Below are 24,848 nucleotides of genomic sequence, written 5' to 3'. Positions count from 1 at the left end.
ATAACTACAGTGAATATTTTCATGACTTTCCTTCTAGTCATTTTTCTCTGCATATATATGCTATTTTAAACAAAATTGGAATCAAACTATACATGCAGTCCTTAGCCTGCTATTTAAATTATTATTACGGATATTTCTATGTCCTTACCCCTTGAAAACACAATTGTAATAGCTGTATATAATATATGCATCTTATGGCTATTGTGTCATCTAGTTAATCAGTCCCCTAATTTGGGGGCATTTCAGGGTATTTTTCCAATTTTTATCCTTATTATACATAATGTGGCCATGGACATCCTTGCACATAAATTTTAGTCCAGATTTCTCTTTCCTCAGTACAGATCCCCAGAAGTAAAATTACTGGGTCACAGAGTGTAAACATCTTTATAGGCTCTTTATAGGAGCAATTTGAACTGGGAGCAAATCTATTGATTCCCAGAAACTACTGAACACAGAAATCCTTTCTAATCCAAACCTGAACCAAGCAGTTGGACATACACACACACCCTGCCTGGGACAATGCCACATCTAATTAAGTGTTTAATGAATGTTTTTGCTGGGGATAAAAGAAAAGGATATACTGAGCTCTATAATTAGAGGAAGGAAACAGGGCAGTTACAGCTTATCTGAATCCTATCATCACCAACTGCCATCTCTGACAAGTAAACCAAGCCATCCAAACTGTGAGACCCCTTAGTGATCTCCCAACCCATTCCTGTGGGCTTAAGGCCATTCCCCTCATCTACCTTTTTATCATAATTAAAAAGTAATACATATAGTGAATCTTTCTGTATCGATTTTTGCTTCAATATATAATTTACTATATAAAATATGTTAATTATGTTTATGCATTGACTGACCTCACTCTAACCTTAACATTTGTGATTAACTTCTGTTGCATTTATTCTAAAATTCCAAGAAGCATTATCTAGCCTTTTTGAATACCAAGGTTTCTCTAGTGTATTCATTGCTGATTGCATTATTGTTCTCTGTTGTTGTTTTATGGCTTCAAATTAAGAAAATGTGAAATTCTGTGAAAATAATAAAAAGACTTTGATCTTAAAAAGAAACTACCTCCTTTGTGTCATAAGAAACAGATTGTTCTTCTGAACTTACCTATCAAGAGTTCACTAGAAGTATATATACCTGTATCATTTTGATGTTTTTGTTAATGTTTCCAAACAATGCACTTTACAATCAGAATAATTTCTTTATATTCATTTTCATATAGTTCTCCTGGTGCTCTTCATCATGCATTAATGATTAGAAACAAGATGCAATTTTCATCCCCTGCCCATAAGAGCTAGGTAGGTATCGTAATATAAGTTGAAGGGAGTTTTATTGTACAAGAATGAACTACTGTTGAGTTTGACTGATTCAAGGTGGACTTTGATATGGTGTATTTGAAAGCTATTAAATGCAACTTACAATGCTTAACAAAAATATATTTTATTAGTGAAAAAGTTTACTTTTTTTTAAAGAAGGAGTCAGACCTGGAAATAAGGCCTTATTTAATTAATTAATTAATTTAAATTCTCACTGGAGAATATTTTTCCATTGATTTTTAGATAGAGTGGAAGGGAGGGAGGGAGGGAGAGAGAGAAAAACATCCATGTGAGAGAGACACATCAGACACATCGATTGGTTGTCTCCTGCACAACCCTGACCAGGGCCAGGGATCAAACCTGAAACCCATGACACTTTGGTCCACAGGCCAACACTCTAACCGCTAAGCCAAACCAGCCAGGATGAATATGTTTACTTTTTAAAAGAAGTGAGTATTTAACTCCCAAAACAAATAAACAGAAGTAAAAGTATATATGGAGAAAGAAATAAAAAAACATACATTCCAAACTGAAAAATCATTGATATCTCCAGGGAGGAGAATTGTGGGAGAGGGTAATTAGCTGCACTGTGTACCTCTGCAGTTTGAGAAATTTTTACAGTGTCATGTTTTATTCTAGTAAGCAGGAAAAAAGCAATAGAGTAAACGTGCCACATATTTACTACGTATTTTAAGTGCCTACTATGTACCAGGCATAACTAAGTGATCATTAGAGAAATTGATAGCTACATAAAAAGATTTGGGGTATGTGCAACAGAGAACAATAATGAATAGGATTAAACAACTGAGAAGTTGCAGGTCTCTAAGGTACTTGTGGACTATGATAGTGTTGCCTACTAACTGAGACTGCACTCAGCCTCTGGCTCCTAGATCTGTGGTTCCCACTGGCTGCCTAGTGCCCAGCTGAACTCCAGTGTGGTTTCTTGACTGACCTGCCTATTGCTGACTTAAGTAACTAGGTGTGTCTTAAGTGCTAACACATCTCCTTTGCCAGGTAAAGCCAAAAGAGTATAAGGACCAGGCACTTTCACTTGTTGATGATGGGAGTGTACTTTGCTATAAACATTTTGAAGGACAATTTGCCAATATGTATTAAAAGCCTTAAAATATTGTGATGATAGCCCTGGCCGGTTTGGCTCAGCGGTTAGAGCGTCGACCTGCGGTCCTGAGAGACCCAGGTTCGGTTCCCGCTAAGGGCGCGTACCTCGGTTGCAGTTTGTCCCCGGCCCTGGTCGGTCATGCGGGTGGCAGCCACTCGATGTGTTCCTTTCACATTGATGTTTCTCTCTCTCTCTCTGTTCCTCTCTCTCCCTCCCACTCTACCTGAACAAAAAAATGGGAAAATGTCCTCGGGTGAGGATTAAAAAAAAAATATATATATATATATATATATTGTGATGATAAAAATCACAATAGTGGTTATCTCCAGGAGGGTTATTGCCTGAGAAGGGGGCTCAAAGGAGCCATCTGGGATGTTGAAAATGTTCAACACCTTTTTTTTTTATCCTCACCGCATTTATCTTCAGATAGAGTAGGAGGGAGAGAGGAAGGAAGAGAGAGAGAAACATTGATGTGAGAGAGACACATTGAGTGGTTACCACCCACATGACTCCAACCGGGGCTGGAGACAAACTGCAACCAAGATATGTGCCCTTAGCAGGAACCAAACCCGGGACTCTCTGGTCTGCAGGCTGACGCTCTAACCACTGAGAAACCCGACCAGGGCTGTTCAGCATTTGATCTGGATGGTTAAAAGTGTGTTTATATGTAAAAAAACATCATTGATATGTACACTTAAGACACTTCACTACATACATGTTGAAAAAAAATGTTTTAATTAGAAAAATATATTTGGAATTTTTGAACTAATATTCCACCATAATATTGTATCCTATGGTAATAAAGATACAAAAATTTAGTTCATTACGTTATTTGTAATGTTAAAAAATTAAAAACCTTTAAAATATTCAATAATAGAGAATGATAAATAAGTGATGCTCCATCCATTTAAAATCATGTCATCAATTTCTTATTGGTATTGGAAAACACTTATGATAAAGTGTTTGGTAACTGAAGCAGGTCACAGAATAGAAAGAAAACAATAACAAAGTAAAGACAAGTAGCAGTTTTGCTCCCTGATGCTATGGTGATTTTCCTGGTCCCCAAAGAAAGTGCCCAGCTAACATTAGGAACCAGTCAAGTTTCATGGCTGAAATCACACCATGAACCATGGTTCTCCTCAGTCTCCCCAGTTAAGATTCAGCTGCTTGTGGTATGGGCACCAGGTGCCAGGTATTAACCTAAGGTAGTCCAGTGGGTACAACTCCAACCTCAATTTGAGTGTTTAGATTCTTTGAGGTTCTCCATTATTCTGAAGCTTCCTTTACATCCTTGGTCAACTCAAGTCTGGGGTTGAGAGGTGGGTGGTGATAATCAGGGTAGAGAGAGAATGGCTGGGATATGTGTGTGTGTGTGTGTGTGTGTGTGTGTGTGTGTGTGTGTGTGTGTGTTTTATAGTAGCCTTCACTGGCATGAAAGACCTGTTCTTTCATCTAGGTGGCTTGCCTATGAGTTTTGCTATGAATCTATTATGTGTTTTGAATAAAGTCAGAATGGAGCTCATAAAAACTTGCCTCTGCTTTTAAATTGTCCAGCTCATTCTGAGTTAAAATAAACTTTTGTTGTTGTTGTTGTTAGGAAAGGGGGTCTTTGTGCCAGGCTTAGTTGAAATGTAAGTTTTTCCACCCGAGTTCCTATTCTGGTCCTTCCCCTTATCTCAGCTTCTCTATCCAAACAAGCATACCATCCCTGGGGAGAAGACTGCTACTACCCTCTGAGATGCCACAGCTGCTGCTATTGTCATTGCTACTGGACCTCAAAGTCATTTTTAACTTGACTGAGAGCCTGCTGTGTTCTAAGTCCCATAAGGTACCTTAAGAGACAGTCCAAAGGACATAATACATTTCGTAGTTCTTTTAAATAGCCAGCTCCCATAGCAATCCCTAAAATACTGTTTAATCTTCATGCAGGATTCAGGAATACAGATGTAGCATAAGCAAGGCTCGCCCACATTAAGGGCACCTCATTAGTATATGACTTTGATTATAAAGGTCAAATTACATATGCTCTCTGTGTCAATTAATGAATAATGTGCTTCTCTCTAGAAAAGGCCTCATCCTTTCCCTCGAAACCAGCAGGGTAACAAGTTTCTATTTGTCTTCTTTAGGAATCTCTAGCTATATGCTTGCTATAAGGAAGCCAAAAATCTCTAAGGAAGGTGTAAAACAGTCTTCTCCAGCCTGTATAAAACCCTCTTTTCTTCCAGGCTACTTTCACAGAAACAAAATCAGTTAATTATGAAGTACTCCTGAGAATTCAGGGCTGATTGTCATTTTTTTACATTAAATATATGAGCTATTTAGAGTGGGAGAAGGAAGAGATAAGTAAACAGACCTGAAAACAAACATGTTAAGAGTGTAAATATGGGATTTCTCTCTGCCTTTGTGGAGCTCATAAGCCAAGCATGCTTAAGACACACACTTCTACAACAGTGGGCATCTTGTCTCTATCTAGGACTTATATCACAGATTTCTAAATCACATCTATAGTGTTGGGCTGCTAACAGTACCTGACATAGCATTCAGCCTGGCCCCTGGGGTGTGCCCAAATTCTTTACAAAGAGCTTCCTTTCAGGAGGCATCTTTTCTTCCTTTGGAAGATGGGAAATGGTGAAGGCCCTTGGTTCCATTTCCTGCAAAAGGAAACAAAGCCTCAGAGTAGATTAGCAAACCAGAGATGGGAAAAACCAAGTACTCTTCATCAACTCTCAAAAATGTTTATACTCAGTTCTGAGGTGCATTTTCTTTTTTATGAAGTGTGGGGGCAGGTGGGTCATGGAAAAAAAGGCTGCAGCAATAATCAGGGGAAAGTAGTTGGAAGGAGACCTGGCAAATGGAACCTGGGAGCTCTCACTGAAACAGAATAAATGCCTTCAAACAGGTCGGTTCTCTGGGATGCACAGGGCTGAGTTTCCAGAAAGAGCTGGCACCCACTGTTATCCCTTTCCTCACTTTCCACTTCCCTTGGCCACCAGGTAGATGTCTTGGGGCACTTCAACGAAGCCTCATCCTGCTCTGCAGCTGTTTTGAGGACATCAGAACCACACTTCTGGGCTAACAACATAGTGCTTCCAGCCCAATATCCTAATGGGGTCCAAAAGGACGGGTTGCGGAAGGACTTGGCTGTTCTCCAAGATCAAGGACATTCCCACCTCCTCCCCAGTTTCCTTTAGTAATCCACAGTCTCAGCCATGACTTTTTCACTCTTTCCAAAGCTCCTTGTGTTTTCATCCTGTTGCCACTCTTGGGGCTAATGAATTGCTTACATTTTCTATATGGCATATAGAGTAATATTTCTTTTCAGCTGCCATATGGGAAGAACACTGATCTGGGAGTCCAACAGATCTGGGTTCAAATCCCACCTCTGTCACTTACCAACTGAGTGACTACAGGAAATGTTCATCTCTTCTCTGAGACTCATGTTCTTCATCTGTAAAATGGGGTTTTTGATACCTCCTCTTTCTGCCTTGCCTGGCTGCTAAGATGGGAAAATGAGATATTTAATATAAAACTCCTTCAACAAGAGCACAAACTGCGGAGCTGATACAAGGTCACATTTGTTTTTGCTGAATCTCTTTCTGGCTCTTGGGTGCTGCTGTTGGTTCTAGAATTCTCAAATTGGTGAATAAGGCTGTGTTCTCTCTCTTTCTCTCTCTCTCTCTCTCTCCCTCTCTCTCTCTCTCTGTATAATTTTATACACTCTGGTCACATTCCTTCCTAGCCTTCATCTTTCTAGACTAAAGTGTTTGCATTTATTTAATCTATCTTCATATGGCAGTCCCCTCCACCCTCCTCTATCCCCTTGATTATAGAGTGGCCCTTCTCTGGACCATCTCCAGCTCCATTATGTCATTCTGGAAGCACTATGACCAAATCTGCACAAGTGTGTGTGTGTGTGTGTGTGTGTGTGTGTGTGTGTGTGTGTGTGTTTCTCAGCTCTGAACCTCTGACTCTGCTGGCTCGGCTCCCCAATTATAAATCCTAGAACAGGATGCTTGCCAAAGACCCTCTCTCCAAACTACAGAGAAGGCCGGTTGGCCTCAGGCTGTAGCCTCCCCCTCTTTCTCTACGCAGCCCTAGCCCCAAGGGGCTAAAACGGCTCCCTGTCTGGCTAGGGAGGCTGAGAGGTGGATAACTAGGATGGGGGTGGGGGTCGAAGGGGAGGGAAGGGGGTCCTGCGCAAGCGCAAGCCGCTCGCTCTCACTGCCACTGCTGCTGCCTCCAGTGCCAGAGGGAGGCAGAAGAGGAGGGAGGGAGAAAAGGGGAAGGGAGGAGGTGGCGGCATTGGGCTGCTGCTCGCAAACCCTGGCAGTCTCTCTCAGCTCTGAGAGGGACTGGGAGCTGCAGCAGCGGAGTAAGATGCTCTGTGGGGCGCCCTGAGCTGGGGTGCCTGAAGCAGCTTCGTTAGCCAGGGCAATAGGGCAGCTTTCACCATGCATCAGTCCCTGACTCAGCAGCGGTCCAGCGACGTGTCCCTGCCTGATTCTATGGGTAAGTCTAGCCGCCCTTCCTGGGGGCGGCGGCTGGGAGGGATGAGTGTGCTGCCTTCAGTGTTACGAGTTCCCAGACCGCCCAGAGAGCCGGGAGTGGGAAGAGGGGCTAAGGAAGGGGTCCATGCACCTCAGCCTCCGGGTCTCGGACCAGAGCCCCAGGGGAGTGGCCCAGCGGGGGAGGAGGCGATTGACTGAGATTGGAGCGCCCAACTAGCGTCAGAATCTCCTTGCCGGGAGTGCAGGTGTGAGCGTGTTTGTGTAAGTATGTTTACAGACAGACTTGCAGCCGGTGGTAAATCCCAGCTGCCTGGGAATCAAAACACTCCCCTGCATCCTGCGCCTTCGCTTTCCACTCGAAGCTCCCTCTTTGCAAAGTCCGTGTCACTTCTAAGAGCTCTAGGCTAAGGATAATTAGAAGAAGTAAGGTCCTCGCCCCCTCTCAACTCTGTCGAAGCTGCCCTGAAATTCAGAGCTGCAGTGGGAGGGGGGCTGACTTGCACCTCGCTGATGGGGAGGTTTGCGCAACTCTGGGGGATGGGTGGGTGGGAGAAGAAAAGAGGGGGGCTTGCAGGAGGGGAATTCTTGAAGAATCACTCAAGACATCCCAGCCCTGTCTACAGTGCAGAATCAACATTCCTTGAATTTGATTCCTATTCTGCTCCAAATACACGAAATCTATTTTGCGTTTGAGTGTGAAAGGGCGGGGGGGGGGGGGGGGGGGGGGGGAGCACAAGAAAGAGTGCGCATCTTCCGGAAGTCCCGCTTTCCCTCTCTGGGTGGAAGAGAGGGGGAGGGGGGACCCACTAGCCTGATTCAGTTCAACACCTTTCTTCATCAAAACTCAGGGACAGCTACTTCCAGGCACCAACTTGGCTGCCCCTTAAAGCTGCTTTCTGGTAGTTACCAACAAAACAGGAATCCAGGCCTCCTCAGCTGTTAGGCTACTTCCCAAGCCTTATGATTTCACTAGGCAGAGAAATTAATTTGGAGCCCAGGAGAGCGGGAGGGGATATTCAAACCATGATCCCACCTAATCTTAAAATTTGCCTCGGATACACTTTAACCAAATCGAATTCTCTCTTTCTAACATACTTAGCATTCTTCAAAATCCCTCCTCCCTGAATTTCTGCCATCCAGTCTCTAGGGTCTTCTCCCAAGAATTTGCGGGAACATCTCGAGGGGAGATGCCGGAGAGGGTTGTAGCCCCTCTGTGAGCTCCCTATTGCTGGCAAAAGAGGGTCTCAACAGAATTAGTTCACTCGCAGGGCCTCAGAAAGTATAGTCCCCTAGGTGGTGGAAATATCTGTATTTTTATTGGTTTTGCATATTCGGTATAAGAATTTGCTCCTTTTTTGAAAAGGGCCTGGTTATTTACAACGTGGTACAAATGAGGCCAAGGACCCGGGTGGCGGTACCAGACTCCCCCCAGCTCTCTCTCCCTAACAGGCACAGGCACACATGCACACACAATGCACTTCTCACCTTGGCCAGCTGTGGCGCCAACGCTACCTTGGCTCCCAGACACCAGGCAGCTGCGCGAGAGGGCTAGGGTGAAGAGTGTGAGGGTTCCACAGCACCTTGCCCGCAGCCACCACAACCACCTGCAAAGCAGGCCCCCCGGCGCGGGGCCATCTGCCTGCGAAGGAGTAGGCAGGTTAGTAGCCCAGGGTTTAAAACATTGCTATTTGGCACACTGCTCTGTGGGTTGGGGAACAATATGAAGAGATTCTTTCTTGGGCTCCCAGCAGCCCTCAGCCAAGCTTGCGTTTCCTGAAAGGTCTGCACAACAAGAAGTTGAGTGGGTTTCGTCCAGACACTGCGGGAAAAGAATCGTGGGCTCTGGAGTCCGCTCTATGCATCCCTCTTTAGAAAGTACAAAGACCCAGGGCGCGAAAAAATCCTGAGTGGAGTGGTAACCCTGGGTTTTCACACTTTGAACGGAAAGTCTCCCCGGATTTCCCTGGCACTGGTCCCATGCAGCCCAGGCCTGAATCAGCGTCTAGGTTACTTAGGAGCTACTCCCACTTGACTCAGCTCTGGCAATGCCGCCTTCCTTTGCATCGTGGAGTGGAAAGGGGGTGGGTGGTTCTGTGTTTCAGCCTCCAAGGGCAACATTTCTGAGGGAATTCACCCTACAGGCAAGATGCAACTGCAGCCAAAACAATAAAATTTAAAATACACAGCTACACTGAACCAAGGTGCCTGCACTATAAGGCTTGCTGACTGCCTGGGGATAAGCGGTTAGTCCAAAGCTTGGAGCAGAGCAGGCACCTGCAATAGAAAGATGGTACTTTGACTCCAGTGCCCCTTCATCCCCTTCTACCACCCCCTTCTCCCTTTTAGCAATACCACCCCCAGGCGCTAAGGCACCTCTACTACAGCAGAGCACTCCTTCCCTCCCAAATAACACATTTGTGATTAACCATTGGGTGTTTCTGGTCAAAGATTTGCCAAAGAGGGGGCATATTTCAGTGCTTTAAGAAAATGTTTGGGTGATTGGCAGAGCCTTGTGGCTCTTCTTTGGGCAGCCACCAGTTTCCATGGATGCTCAAGGCTGGAACTTCCTGGGACCCTCCCTGTATGCCAAAGTTGACTAAGGTAAGCAACTCCTAATCAGTTCAAAATATCAGCCTCGAGAATTAGCCATCAATAACATAGTGCACAAGACAGGATGCTGGGCCCCCATCCTCGCTGCTCTCAGATTACACACATAATCAAAAGGGTAATGAAGAACATGTACAAAGTAAAACACAAGTGGGCAGAGACAATCATCCTATCTGCTGGCAACCCACACCTTGGTTCCTGTCAGATACATAATCCTGAAACTGGGGGACATCAGATAGGTTGTGCACCAGACCCACAATTACAATTATAATTGTAGCAGTTATAATTGTAGCACTTATGTTCCTAGGTAACTTAATAACATAAGAACATGAAATAATCAGTGATTTCAGTAGAGTGAGCTTAGTCAAGAAAAACTTGGAGGATGAGGTGAGTTTTGAACAGTTTTCAGAGGAAGGGAAAGACCAAGGTTCAGAAACTGCAGTGTAGGGGTGGCGTGGGGGTACTATGACCAGGGAGGGAAACCCAGAGGAAGGAGAAGTTGGCTGTATTTGGAAAAGTGGATACAGCAAATAATTAGGCGCTTCTAGAGCTGAGCATCTTGGTCCTTAGGAATCTGGGGTGGAGGTGGGGCACTGAGGAGAGGGAGAGCTGCAGTAGTTCTGCAGGGAGGTTACCAGGGACAGAGGGGGGATAGCAATGCCAATGATGGGATTTCAGACTCTCCCATTGATGTTGGTTACAGGGGTGGTGGTGGTGGTTGTTGAAACAGAAAATGCTGGGCACCAAGTTGAGAGACATTGGGGTTGTGACACTAGTTGGTGAGAAGGCTTTTAGTTCTGGGGAGCCATCAGGTGCACCCTATTTAAAAAATCAATTCCATAAATGTAACCCATATTTATTCACACTATCCCCCCATGGCTTTTGTTTATAGAAAGGAAGCAATTCTGAGATGTTGCCTCTTGTTTATTCAACAGTATTGACTGCTCGATAGGTGAGAGGCACTGTTTTCAAGTACCTGCTGCTTTATTTAAGTACCTCATGGTGTCTGAAGTTTGTATGTTCATTTACTAAACAAAATCGAAATCAGATGATCTTCTATTTATAGGAACATCTAAGGCAGGTCCCAAATTATACCCTAATAAGAATAGGGCTCTACTTCTTTCCAAAATAAAACAACCACCAGGAAAATGTCTTAAGCAAACACAGTAAGTTGCCTTTTAGGAGCCCAAGCCACACCTTCAGAAAACAGTGTGTCTTGCTCTAAGTAGATGTGACTTTTAAGTCAAATTGACACTAAAGGTAAATGGAAGGGTGGTTCTTCACTTTTCAAAAGACTTCACCCCCAGAATTCCTTAAAAGGGTCCACTCCACTAGTGCAACTAGAAATAATTTTATTTTATACAAATGTGGTCCTTATCGTGTAAAATAAGGTGTGACATGGGGGAAGAGGAGGGGACAGTGAATAGATATTAAAATTAGTGATGGGAGAGTTTTCTTAGAAATTTTACCCGAAGCAAATACTAACTGGAGGCGAGGCCAAGGTGGAGCTCTAGAATCTTCTCAGTTGACTGGATTTTCAATTCAGGTCCTAAAGCAGGAAAAAACAATTTTTTTTTCTAAATGACACCATGTGGTTTGCTGAGTCACTTTTCTGACCTGGCTCCTGTGCTTTTAAGAGTTAGAGTGATATTTGCAAAAGAGACCCAAGAGCTATAATGTGAATAGGATCAAAAGCCAATTGGTGGGGAAGGAGCAGGCAATTGATACAAAAAATCAGAAAGACCATGCACACATACATTTCCCCAATTAAGTCTCTAAGGTTACATGTGAGGTGCTGAGACACTTTCATGAAACACAAAGATACCCTTGGTATATCCAGATGTTCCCTCACTCTCTTTTGCCAATTTGGGGAAGAGGTGATATGAATGACAAAGGAGAAAGGCAGGCAGGAATGGGAGGTAATGTTGGTAAGTTTAGGTCAAAGCCCCTCTGTGGAGCCAACTAGAGGATTCACTGAGAATTATCTATCATCAAATAGACAGGGGCCTTGGTTTAGAGAAGCATTTAGGTTCCCTCAAAATCCAGAGAAAGGATAACTAACCATCAAGGTAAACAGATGAAACAAGACCTGCTCCCCCATCCCCATCACTTGCAGCCTGGCTTCTCCCAGGCTTCTTTACCACTTAGCTTGCCATTTGCATCCCAAGTAGCCCTCTCACACAAAGGTCCCTGGTGTCATAGGTGTCTCTACTGGTCCGTTCTGTTTTCCCATGGAGGCTGTACTTAGGCCCCTCTGGAGGGGAGCCTCATTTCCCAACTCTTCTTACCTCTCTTCCCCAGATGCAATAGGACATTCAGTATGTGGGTGCCTATAAATGATAGTTCCACTTCTACATTTCAATATAAAATAGTCTTAGGCTAATATCCTATCAGAAATTACCCTGATGAGTCAAGCCCCTCACTTTCTAGACTGATACCAGGGAAGACCGCCAGTCCCTCCCACCTCCCTTGGAGCCTTGCAGGGACAGCACTGAGGAAGACAACATGATGGTGGGGCTAACCCAGAGTGGCACTCTAGATGATTTTCTTACCTATAGAAGGGGGTCTGCTGGGGGCTGCAAGGTCAGCAACTGCCCCTCCCTCTCACCACCACCAGGCCACTGGTTTTCTCCCTCCCTTCCTCCCTCTTTCTTCATCCCTTCTCTCCCCTTCTTCCCAGTGGTGCAGTCTGGGGGGCTTCAATCTGGCAGCTGCTTCCTGAGGCTGCAGTGAGGCCTCCCTGAATGATGGGGTCCAATGAACAAATCCAAGTGGCCTCTTTAGGCCCACAAATGACAGTCAAGCCACTAGGTAGGCAACCCCATCAGAAGGCTCCCCATTGCTTCATCTTCCTCACTAGTGAACTAGATTCTCATAGGGTAACTCATCCCTGGTATTTCCTGTTGAGAGCCCCCTCCCCAGGCCAGAGATAAGCATGCATAGTGTGGAGCAGTGCTCCATTCCTTTAAAAATAATTAAATTGAAAAGCGAGTCTGGATATCATTTTTATATCTGACTTAATAAACCTGTTTTTAGAAAAAAAATATTGGTTTGCAGTATCATGTCTGATAAGCACTGAGCAGGAGAATGGGTTTGTCATCATTTATATTTATGTCACCCTCACATAAGCTTATATGTGTATAAGTTATAATCCTCCTCATCTATCTCCTCTGATACATATTTTTGCAGACTAATGGCCTCCACACACTTGCTTTATTATACACATCTGTTATATGACAACTCTTGCCAACACATCATTTTAAAGTTTATACATGAGGTGGCAAATGTCAGAAATAAATGGAAAAAAAATCCCAGTTCCTAGTTTGGTTCTGATATTTACATTGAAAATGAAATTTCATATCTCCAGCTTATGAAAAAAGACCTTCTTACTTGCACATTGGCCTTAAAATATTTTCATTTAAAACCTCCACACGTACACTTCCTATTCATCATATGCCTTATAATTTAGCCTAAAAAACACTCTACTAAGTGGGTATGACACATTTCATAGCATGCTGAAAGCACAAAAAAATTGTTGTTTTATTTTTATGTAACAGGTAAGATTTCTTTTGTTGTTTATTTTCAAACTAGAAATATATATTTTTATTGTGAATGTGGCACCCGATGACTGCCAAAAAACTAAAGGTCTATTTCATCCCCCTAATTCCACTCCCCAGAGATAACCCCAGTTACCAGTTGGAATAGGAAAGGAAAATCTTCCTAGTGATTTTCTTTCTGTCCATCCCTTCCCCAGCTGAAAGGAGCAACTTCTGTTTCTCTGTGTATTTTCAGGAGCCTTCAATCGGAGGAAGAGAAACTCCATCTATGTCACCGTGACTTTGCTTATTGTGTCCGTGTTAATTCTCACGGTGGGACTTGCTGCAACCACCAGGACCCAGAATGTGACTGTTGGAGGTTATTACCCGGGAGTTATCGTAAGTATGAAAGGCATGGGTGGGTCTCAGTAGCTTGCTGGCTACAGACATTCGGGTTCTACTTTGATGGTTTTCAATTTGGTTTGAGTTTCCAGTGTTTTCTCAGTTTTCCTCCTTTATATATCTTTATATGTATATACAAAGACAACTCTGGTCCCATTAAGAAGAGCACTGGACTAAGAATCCCCATCCCTAACTAGCAGTGTGATCCTAAGCAAGTCATCTCACTCTTTAGAACCTAGGTTTTCTAGTCCAGGAGATGTTACTAACTAGCAGTTTTAACCTTAGGCTAAGATCCCTTTCTCTCTGGGCATTTGCTTTCCAATATACAGTGGAAATCTCCTGATTTTACCTGAACTCTGAGGACTCTGGTAGCGACATTCTGTGACCAACAGCACTGATCTTCAAAGTGATCTTGCACTCCTATCAGGAAAAATATATGGAATACTTACTGCTAAAATATGTATATTTATTCATTTATAAATTATGTACATGTTTATAAAACATACAAAGTGGAAAATAAAAAATAGATAAAATTGAAATCAACAATAGTTTTAATATCTTCATATTATCCCTAAATTTCAAGAATGATATGCACATCACATGAAGTCTGTCAGTAAAAATATTGGCTATAAATCCTTACTTTTAAATTTTTTTGTGAATTTTTTATTTAATATTTTTGTACCACAGTTGACCACACGTAACTGAAACCATGGAAAGCAAAACTGCATATAAAGGGTGACTTCTGTAGTACAAAATCTCCATCATATACACACTTATTTGGGTGGCATTTTTTAACCTTTTTTTCATCTTTATTGTTGAACTTATTACAGATGCCCCCCTCTTTCTCCCTCATTAACCTCCTCCTCCCCACTCCCACCCTCCTCCTGACTTCCCTGAACTATTATCTGTGTCCATTGGTTATGCATATATGCATGTAAGTTCTTTGGTTTATCTCTTCTCATCCTCCCCAACCCCCTTCCCTCTGAGGTTTGTCAGTGTATTACCTACTTCCATGTCTCTGGATCTATTTTGATCAACAGCTTATTTTGTTCATTGTATTCCATAAATAAGTGAGATCATGTGGTACTTGAAAAATCCTTATTTCAAATAGCCCACTAGATAATTTTGAGTATTTTTGGCTGACTTCTTATCAGATATCAATAGATTGCTATCGGCATCATTGTTTTTTAATGTCTATCTCACCATGTGGCTGACCAAAAGCTCGACCTGAGAGTTAGAAGTGTCAACTCGACGGTTTTCTTGTTGCTGGCTTGTGCTACATTATTAGGGCCATCTTCAATTTGTGGTTTCTCAGCAGAAGTCTTTCCAAACTACTTGTCCATTTTGTTGGGACTAATTTAGTTAAAACTAGGTGACAATCTGGTCTAACATAAAATGTCCCGCCATCAAGCCTTTGTTGCTTGGAACTTGCCCTTCTCCCTCAGTATAGCTCACCTTGTTGTCTGACATTCACACCAAGGGAGGGCACCAGTGACAGTCTATTTATTGAATATTTGTGATTATTAATTCCTTTCTTCTTCTTATTTTAGATAATCGATAAATAGGAAACAAGAGTTCAAATAGTTTCTTTCCATATTTCGATGAATTGTTTTACACACTCCCAGAGTGTATGCAATCCACTTTGGAAACTGCTGCATTCTTTGCATACAAAAACCTCATTTTATATTAAATCATCAAATTGTACACTTTAAATATATACAGTTTTATTTGTCAATTCTACCTCAAGAAAGCTGGGGGGAAAGAAAAGAAAAACAAACAAAAACCTCATTTGGATCTACACACACTGCTGTTAAACCCCAAAACCTAACTCTAGAGGTTGGATCATATTTTCAATATCAAATGACTTCCCAGTTGTAATTGCTGGCAAGTAGGAAGGAGATTTAGGATGGTTCATTTTTTAAAATATATATTTTAGGGTAGCAAAGAGGTCAGATGTATTTGTTGTTCTTTTGTTTCTTTTTCTTTTCTCTTTTTATTTTGAGAGGTGGTGAAGGGAGAGAGAAGCAAAGAGAGGAAAAGGGATTAAAGATGGATGCCTCAACAAGCCAGCGGTGGCCAAGCCTCATACCTGTTGCCTAGGTTACAAATTCCATAGTTGGCCTCCTTAAGAGCCCTGGCAAAGCTGGGGCATGACGTGGGCTGGATTCCCACAAGCTGAAAGCTGCCTAGGGATGTCCCTTTACAGCTCTTAAGCTGGCAGGGCTCCCTCTCAGCCAAGGGCAGGTGTCCCACAGACACAGTTTGGTGCCCTCTGTTAAACATGTGATGTGAGAACTCACCCAGTCCACTTTCTGTGGTGAGGCAAGAAAACCAGTCACCAGAAGAATGGAATTTTAGTTTTAAACACAAGCCAGGGGGTGGAGAGAGGAAAGGGTCGGGAGCTTGTATTTTGATGGCTTGGAAAAGCAATATATAGGGTCTGTGTGACTTTTTGTGCTTCATGTATCTACATTTAGTGAAATATTTCAGACTGATGAGCTATTAATGCTCAAGCCAAGATTCAGATTGTCCATGGGTGAAGCGAAGGTATTTTCTATGTAACGTAAGAGTAGGAACTCCTATTTAAGAAGGGTAGCTATGAACTTTCTCTGTAGATTAGCTGACTGTGGGTGGCCAGGTGGGAATACATTAACAAAGGAAGAAAGGTGCATAATTGTTGTTATTTGAGTATCTGATGTTCAGCTGGAGCTGCAAATTGAAATAGTGGGGGCATGTGTCTCTCTGTGTGCTTTTCACTAAAAGCTAATCTGGAAATGTCAATAGGAGAGCCATCCTTAACAGACAGTGTGCCCTATAGTTTAACCTATAAAAATTTGTTCTTATAGTTCCTGTTGATTTTTTAAAAGGGGTCTTAATTATGGAAAGTAAAAGGGGAAGATTATAGTTTGAAAAGCAGAAAAATCTATTAGCGTTTATAGGTGAGATTATGTTGTAACAAATTACAACTCATACCTCTGAAACAGTAAATGCCTGAAATTCAAAATTTGTCCAGGAATGGGACACTTTCACTAATTGAATAGTTTTGTTATTAGAGAGGTACTATATAAACTCCAGGCCAGTAGTTTCTCCACCTAGGCATGCATAAGAATGACCTGGTGAACATGTAAAAAATACGGAGCTCCACTCCCTACCCCCAGCGATTCTGACTTAGTAGGTCTGGGTGGGACCCAAGGACCCGAGTTTTCCTTTCCTGAACTAACCTTTGATTGAAAAACTAAGACATGCTGAATCTGCATTTTAATAAACATTCCCACAGGAATCTAATTCAGGTGGACCAGCAACCACCTGGAGAACTAAAACACAATCAATAAAGTATGCTTAGCAATAAAACCAGAATGACCATAATGTAACATTTTAAGATTTCACACTGTCAAATTGGTCAGTATTTTATATTTTGAGTATAAAATACCATTGCATAGAACTTGGAAAAAATTTCAGGTTATTTGTAATCCTGCTATTTTGGACTCTGGTTAACTGTGTTAACAATATATGAGAAGTTAAATTTAAAAACAGACAAATTAGGTATCAATTATTAAATTAAAAGAAGACTTACCATACAATTCATTTAAATATTGATATTTCAGGCATTTTAAAATATAATAGTATTTGTATAACTCTAAGTTATGTGAAACTTTTCTGGAGCATATTTATTTTGCAAAAAGAGGTGCCCTTGTACAATGAGGCACATTATAATAGAGTGTTAGCTACTCTACCTGAGCTAGAATGTGGTATCATTACCCTAAGACACACATGTACACATGCATCTTTTTTTTCCTATTTATCTTCAGATAGAGTGGGAGGGAAAGAGAGGGAGAGAAAGAGAGAGAGAGAAACATTGATGTGAGAGGGACACATCGACTGGTTACCTCCCGCATGACCCTGACTAGGGCTAAGGACAAACTGCAACCGAGGTACGTGCCCTTTGCCGGAATCGAACCCGTGACTCATTGGTCCCAGGGCTGACGCTCTACCACTGAGCCAAACTGGCCAGGGCTATACACATGAATCTTTATTTATTTATTTATTTTTATCCTCACCTGAGGATGTTTTTTCCATTGATTTTTAGAGAGAATGGAAGGGAGCAGGAGGGGGAGTGAGAGAGAAAGGAGAGAAACATTGATATGAGAGAGACACATCGATTGGTTGCCTCTAGTGCATGCCCTGACAAGGGCTGGGGATCAAACCTATCACCCAGGTATGTGCCTTTGACTTGGAATTGAACCAGTCACCCTTTGGTCTGTGAGCCAATGCTCTAACTACTGACCTACACTGGCCAAGGCTGTACACATGTGTCTTTAAAAATATGTTCATCACCCTGGCCATTTTGGCTCAACAATTAGAGTGTCAGACCGTGGACTGAAGGGTCACAGGCACTTACCTGGGTTTCCAGTTAAATCCCTGGCCCCAGTCAGGGTCATGCAGGAGGCTACCAATTAATGTGTCTCTCTCACATCTGTGTTTCTCTCTCTCTCTCTTCCTTCCTCCCTTCTACTCTATTTAAAAAAATCAGTGGATTAACAAAAAAATAATAAAAATATGCTCATTTATACAGGCTGAATTGTACAATTTTTTAAAAAATTAAAATTCCCAAAGGAAGACAAACCAATTTAGCATTTTCACTGTCTTCAAATATTTAAGACATATTTTACTTCAAAACAGTTCTGCTCAGCTTCCTACTATGGAGGCCTAAAAAAAACGAGCCTGGTTTGTAAGAAGCTGAAAAGGCAGGGGAGAAAACGTGCTCCTTCACTATTATTCTCTAACTTTATTATTATTTTTTTCTGTAGAGCAGTTGGAAGCTTGTGCTTTATTTTATTCTATTTTTTATTGTTGAAAGTATTACAGAAGTCCCCCCTTTTTACCCAATTGACCCTCTCCTTTCCTCTCCCATTCCCCTCCTGCCTTCCCCAGCCTAGTATCCCTATCAATTGGTTGTGCATATATACATGTAAGTTCTTTGGTTTATCTCTTCACACCTACTGTCCCTCTGAAGGTTGTCAGTCTGTTCCCTACTTCCATGATTCTGGATCTCTTTTGATCGACAGCTTATTTTGTTCATTATAATCTACCAATAAGTGAGATTGTGTAGTACTTGTCTTTCTCCGACTGGCTCATTTTGCTTAGCATAACACTTTCCGGGTCCCTCCATGTCATCTCAAAAGGTAAGAGATCTCTCTTTCCTACAGCTGCATAGTATTCTTTTGTGCAAATGTACCACAGCTTTTTTTATCCACTCATCTACTGATGAGCACTTGGGCTGTTTCCAGATCTTAGCTATTATAAATAGTGCTGCTATGAACATAGGGATGCATATATTTTTCCTGATTGGTGCTTCAGGCTTCTTAGGATATATTCCAAGAAGTGGGATCACTGGGTCAAATGGCAGTTCCACTTTTAATTTTTTTAGGAAACACCATATTGTTTTCCATAGGGGCTGCGCCAGTCTGCATTCCCACCAGCAGTGTGCTAGAGTACCCTGTTCTCCACATACTCGCCAGCATTTGCTGTTTGAGGATTTGTTGATGGCGGCCATTCTGGCAGGTGTGAGGTGATATCTCATAGTCATTTTAATTTGCATCTCTCTGATGATTAGAGATGAGCATTTTTTCATATGTCTCCTGGCCATTTGTCTGTCCTGTTTGGAGACGTGTCTATTCAGGTCCTCCACCCATTTTTTAATTGGATTCTTTGTCTTCCTTTTGTTGAGTTGTATGAGTACTCTATATATTTTGGTTATTAACCCCTTATCTGGTGTATTGTTGGCAAATATGTTCTCCCTGAGAGTAGGTTCCCTTTTCATTTGGATGCTGGTTTCTTTTGCCATGTAGAAGCTTTTAAGTTTGATGTAGTCCCATTTATCAATTTTTTCCTTTGTTTTTCTTGCCCTAGGTGATGTATCAGTGAAAATTTCACTACATATGATGTCTGAGATTTTGTTGCCTACATGTTCTTTTAGGATTTTTATGGTTTCACAGGTTACATTCAAGTCTTTTATCCATTTTGATTTTATTCTTGTGTATGGTGGAAGTTGGTGGTCTAGTTTTATTTTTTTGCATATAGCTGTCCAATTTTCCCAGCACCATTTTTTAAGAGACTGTCTTTTCTCCATTGTATGCTCTTGCCTCCTTTGCAAATATTAGTTGTGCATATTGTCTTGAGTCAATATCTGGGTTCTCTGTTCTGTTCCTTTTATCTATGTCTGTTCTTGTGCTAGTACCTGGCTGTTTTGATTACGATGGCTTTGTAGTATAATTTGATATCTAGTATTGTGATCCCTCTCACTTTGTTCTTTTTCAAAGCTGCTGTAGCTATTCGGGGTCTCTTATGGTTCCATATAAACTTTTGGAATATTTGTTGTAGATCTGTGAAATATGCCGTTGGTACTTTATTTTTTTATCCTCACCCGAGGACATTTTTCTATTTTTTGTACAGATAGAGTGGGAGGGAGAGAGAGGAAGAGAGAGAGAGAGAGAGAGAAACATCAATGTGAAAGGGACACATCGAGTGGCTGCCACCCGCACGACCAACCAGGGCCGGGGACAAACTGCAACTGAGGTACATGCCCTTAGCGGGAACCGAACCAGGGTCTCTCTGGACCGCAGGCCAACACTCTAACCGCTGAGCCAAACTGGCCAGGGTCCATTGGTACTTTAATAGGGATTGCATTGAATCTGTAGATTGCTTTGGATAGTATAAACATTTTAATAATGTTGATTTTTCTGATCCATGAACATGGTATATGTTTCCACATTTTTATATCTTTATTTCTTTTTTTCAATGTCCTGCAGTTTTCTGAGAACAGGCCTTTTACCTCCTTGGTTAAGTTTATTCCTAGGTAATTTATTTTTTGTTGTTGTTGCAATGGTAAATGGGATTGTTTTTTGTTTTGTTTCCCTTTCTGAGTGTTCATTATTGGTGTATAAGAATGCCATCAATTTCTGGATGTTAATTTTGTATCCTGCCACTTAGCCAAATACATGCATGAAATCCAGTAGATTTTTTATGGAGTCTTTAGGATGTTCTATGTACAATATCATGTCATTGGTGAATAATGACAGTTTCACTTCCTCCTTTCAATTTGGATCCCTTCTACTTTTTCTTCTTGCCTAATTGCTGTGGCTAAGACGTCCAGTTCTATGTTAAATAACAGTGGTGAAAGTGGATGTCTCTGTCTTGTTCCTGTTCCTAAAGAAAATGCTTTTAGTTTTTTCCTACTGAGTATGATTTTGGCTGTAGGTTTTTTCATAAATGGCCTTTATTATGTTGAGATATGATCCCTCTATTCCCACATTGCTGAGTGTTTTTTATCAGAAATGGGTGCTGGATTTTGTTAAGTGCTTTTCGGCATCTATTGATATGATCATATGGTTTTATCTTTCATTTTTTTATGTGGTATATCACATTTATTGATTTGCGAATATTGTACCAGCCTTGCATCCCTAGGATGAATCCCACTTGGTCATAGTGAATAATTTTTTTAATGTATTGCTGGATCCGATTTGCTAATATTTTGTTCAGGATTTTGGCATCTATGTTCATCAGGGATATTGGCCTGTAGTTTTCTTTCTTTGTAGTGTCTTTATCTGGTTTTGGAATTAGGATTATGCTGGCCTCATAAAATGAATTTGGAAGTCTTCCTCTTGAATTATTTTTGAATAGTTTGAGAAGAATGGGTGTTAGTTCTTCTTTGAATGTTTGGTAAAACTCCCCTGTGAAGCCGTCCAGGACCGAGCTTTAGTTTGCTGGGAGTTTATTGATTACATCTTCAATTTCCTTAGTTGTTATTGGTTAATTCTCTAACTTTAGATCCAGAAAAAGGAGACCTCTAAATATGTTTCCCAAGCAACCCACAAGATGGAGTGGGGCACCTGATCAGTGCAGAAAGCCTTTCATTCTTGAACCCTCTCCCCAGCTGTTTTACCAATAGGGCCCACACCAGCCTGGGTTTTCCTTCAGGAAAGAAACTAGCAGTTTCTGCCCCATTTCCCTGCATGATGTAGGGTTAGTTAATTGAAAGGTATCAGGAAAAGGGACAACAGGGATCATTCAAAATAATCAATAGCCCAGAAACCTTCTTTAGACCAGTGTAACTTGAGCTTCACAGGTAAAGAATCTTGAAAAATGCAGCTGAATTTTGACTAACTTGAATGCTCATGAAATGCAAGGAGCTCTGGATAGTGGGATTTGGTGGTTTATTATGAATTAAGCAAACATTTTGTCCACCTTTTGTTAAAAATGTTTCTAAAATATAAGATTTTCTAAATTAAAGTTTCTATTTTAGTAAGAATATTTAAAGATGAGATATGAAGCTTGATTTGCTAGATAAAACTTATGATATCAGAAGGTTCTAATCTTCATTGACACCCTGTTACCTCTTTAGCATTGTTATTCAAAGCTCTCCAAAGATGCCTTTGGCCTGGTTTCCCATTACCTCTCTTCTGCCAAAATTATCAATTCACAACCCTGAACATGACTTGGGCTTTTCTGCCTTGATGCTGTCACTTCCATTGTTATTCCTGGCCTGGAATATCTACCCTGCTTTCTCTTTCTGTATATCTAAAAACTGTCCTATCCCAAATTAAAGAAAAAGCAGGAATGTTTCTCAACTACTAGGGTCCATAGTGGTGTCTACTGTCTTTGAACTCCTTACCATAGATTTCTCCTACTCATAATTCCTAGAAAATTGTCACATCCTGCTTTGTGGGATGTTGGACTATATACTCATTTAGCTTTGTTTATACAGGTCCACAATCTCTTATCTTAACCCTTGTTTTGGGCCAAATGTGTTTGAGAGTTTAGACTCTTTTATTTTAGAAAACAATATAGTGTATATATTATATGTTATCTAACATCCCAGTGGGGTCTTGAGAAACACCTCATAATTGAGCACCTTCATATTTCGACAATAAACTGTGACTTTTTTATACTGAGTCGATAAGATGATTAAAAACAAAAAAAACTTACATCATGCCCTGGCTGGTGTGGCTCAGTTGGTTGGGTACCATTCAGTGCACTAGGGGATTGCCGGTTTGATTCCTGGTCAAGGCACATGCCTGGGTTTTGGGCTTCTTCCCCAGTGGGGGCGGGGGTGCAGGATATTTCGAAATGATGTTTCTTCCTCTCTCTATCCATGCCTCTCTCTCTAAAAATCAGTTAAAATTTTTTTTAAATAATAAAACCTCATATCTATTCAAGGTCTGGTTTTGCCACCAAATTAGTTACAAAAAAAAACAAAAAAACTTTTGATTTCAAGAATTTTGTGGATTTCAGGATTATGGAAAGAGATTGTGGACCCATTTACCTAATTATAGTTCCTGAGGCTGAATTTTATTGGTCTTGGTATCATACCCACCCCACCTCCTGGCCTCCAAATCACAGATCCAACACAGTGTCCAACTGATGTGTACTGAATGACTAATCCTTCTGAGCCTCAGCACTGGGTCTTTCGGGGCAGTGGATGGAAATAGGTATAGGTTATAAGGCCCAGCCCTAAAAGAACCTTTGACACTCTAACTTTGAATTCTAATAATTTGTCTTTTTTCTTTTACAAATGGAGGGTAGCCAAAACAAAGCAAGCTGGTTATTTGTTCAGGTAAAAGGGAATCAAGCTGGAAGTTCAAAGTTCTGAACATTCCATGAATCCATGCAATTCTTGAGGAGTGACCACAGAGATTACTTTTCTATTTTGTTTTTTTCTTTTTATTGAATTTTTTTTTTTTCTGGTGACAATGGTTAATAAAATTGTATAGGTTTCAAGTGTACAGTTCTATAATACACCATCTGTATATTGTATTGTGTGTTCATCACCCCAAGTCAAGTCTCCTTCTGTCACCATTTATCTTCCCTTTACCCTCTTCTACCTCTCCCCACCACCTTTTCCTCTGGTAATTACCATACTGTTGTCTGTCTATGAGGGGTGTGTGTGTGTGTGTGTGTGTGTGTGTGTGTGTGTTTCTTTTGCTTAATCTCTTCACCTTTTTCACCCAGCCCCATAAACTTCCTCCTCTCTGACAGCTATCCATCTGTTCTCTGTATCTGTGAGTCTGTTTCTATGTTGTTTGTTAGTTTATTTTGTTAATTAGATTTCACAAATCATATGGTATTTGTCTTTCTCTGACTGGCTTATTTCACTTAGCATAATACTCTCCAGGTTCTTCCATGCTGTTGCAAAGGGTAAGATTTTCTTTTCTTTTCTTTTTATGGCTGAGTAGTATTTTACTGTGTAAATGTTCCACAACTTTTTTATTCACTCATCTACTGATGAACGCTTGGGCTGCTTCCAAATCTTGGCTATTGTAAATAACACTGCAGTGAACATAGGGGTGCATCTATTCTTTCAAATCAGTGTTTCAAGTTTCTTCGGATATATTCCTAGAAGTGGAATTGCTGTGTCATAAGGCAGTTCCATTTGTAATTTCTCGAGGTAACTCCATACTGCATTCCCACCAACAGTACATGAGTAATCCCTTTAGATATGACCTTTCTGAGGCCTCAGGAAAGCAAACAGTTGATTAGAAGCAGCTGCCCATTTTCAGGAAATTCTGTTGATTTTTTTTCTTCTTTACTTTCAACCCGTTAGCTCTTCCTCAAATATGACTTCTTACTTCATCCCTACAGAGAACTTCTTCCCTGGGGGGCAGCTACGAACACTGGCCACAAATGCAGCAAAAAATGGTTGAAGGTACCCTGGCTGTTAGTCAGGGGACCTGAAGGCAAGTCCTGGCCCCGCCAGTAACTTGCTGTAAAAGGGGACGTGTCCATCAATTCTCTAGGCCTCCATTTTCCTTTCTGTCAATGGGAATGATATGAGCTCTACCAAACTCAAAAACATTACTGTGATCAAAATGGAGGACAAGTACTTCCCTAAATTAAAATGCTTTTCAAATGTAAGGTAGTTTTAGCGACACTGGTGAGTTCATTAACCTGTCATCTAGGTGAGTGAATTCTTCCAGCCAGGATTCAATAGACATTTGTTTCCTGCCTGGTGAACTTTACCTCTCCTTTAAGCTCATGTTTAAATGTTTCCTCCTCTGTGAAATCTTAGACCTACCATGTATTTAGCAGTCTCCTTTATGCAAGTCACACTACATACAGACATACCATGTTTTATGGCACTTTGCTTTATTGCATTTCACAGATGTTGTGTGTTTTACAAATTGAAGGCAAGGCTCTCCACCAGCAAATAGATTACAACTTGCTTTACTGCTATACCTGCTTTATTGCGGTGGCCTGGAACCAAACCCACAATATCTCCAAAGTATGCCTGTACCTTATTTCGTTTAATCCTCATAGCAGCCATGTATGATAGGTACATTATGAGTTCCATTTT

The 24,848-nt window shown here is 41.3% G+C and overlaps 1 protein-coding gene across 2 annotated transcripts in view; it reads left to right on the top strand.

The window, feature by feature from the left end:
- Positions 1–6,673: 6,673 nt before the first annotated feature.
- The window catches only part of TMEM255A (transmembrane protein 255A), a 53,668-nt gene continuing 35,493 nt past the window's right edge, over positions 6,674–24,848 (top strand). The window contains exons 1-2 of one of the 2 annotated variants that reach the window (XM_036270665.1): positions 6,674–6,954; positions 13,353–13,495. In XM_036270665.1, the coding sequence (XP_036126558.1) occupies positions 6,897–6,954; positions 13,353–13,495 (201 nt within the window). In that variant the 5' untranslated portion in view covers positions 6,674–6,896. The remainder of the gene's footprint in view (positions 6,955–13,352; positions 13,496–24,848) is intronic. The other variant, XM_036270664.1, reaches the window with a different exon arrangement.

The sequence above is a fragment of the Molossus molossus genome, unplaced genomic scaffold, assembly GCF_014108415.1.
Source record: "Molossus molossus isolate mMolMol1 unplaced genomic scaffold, mMolMol1.p scaffold_m16_p_2, whole genome shotgun sequence".
Lineage (NCBI taxonomy): Eukaryota > Metazoa > Chordata > Mammalia > Chiroptera > Molossidae > Molossus > Molossus molossus.
The sequence above is the reverse complement of the archived record's forward strand: the minus strand, read 5'-3'. Positions and strand labels throughout refer to the sequence as shown.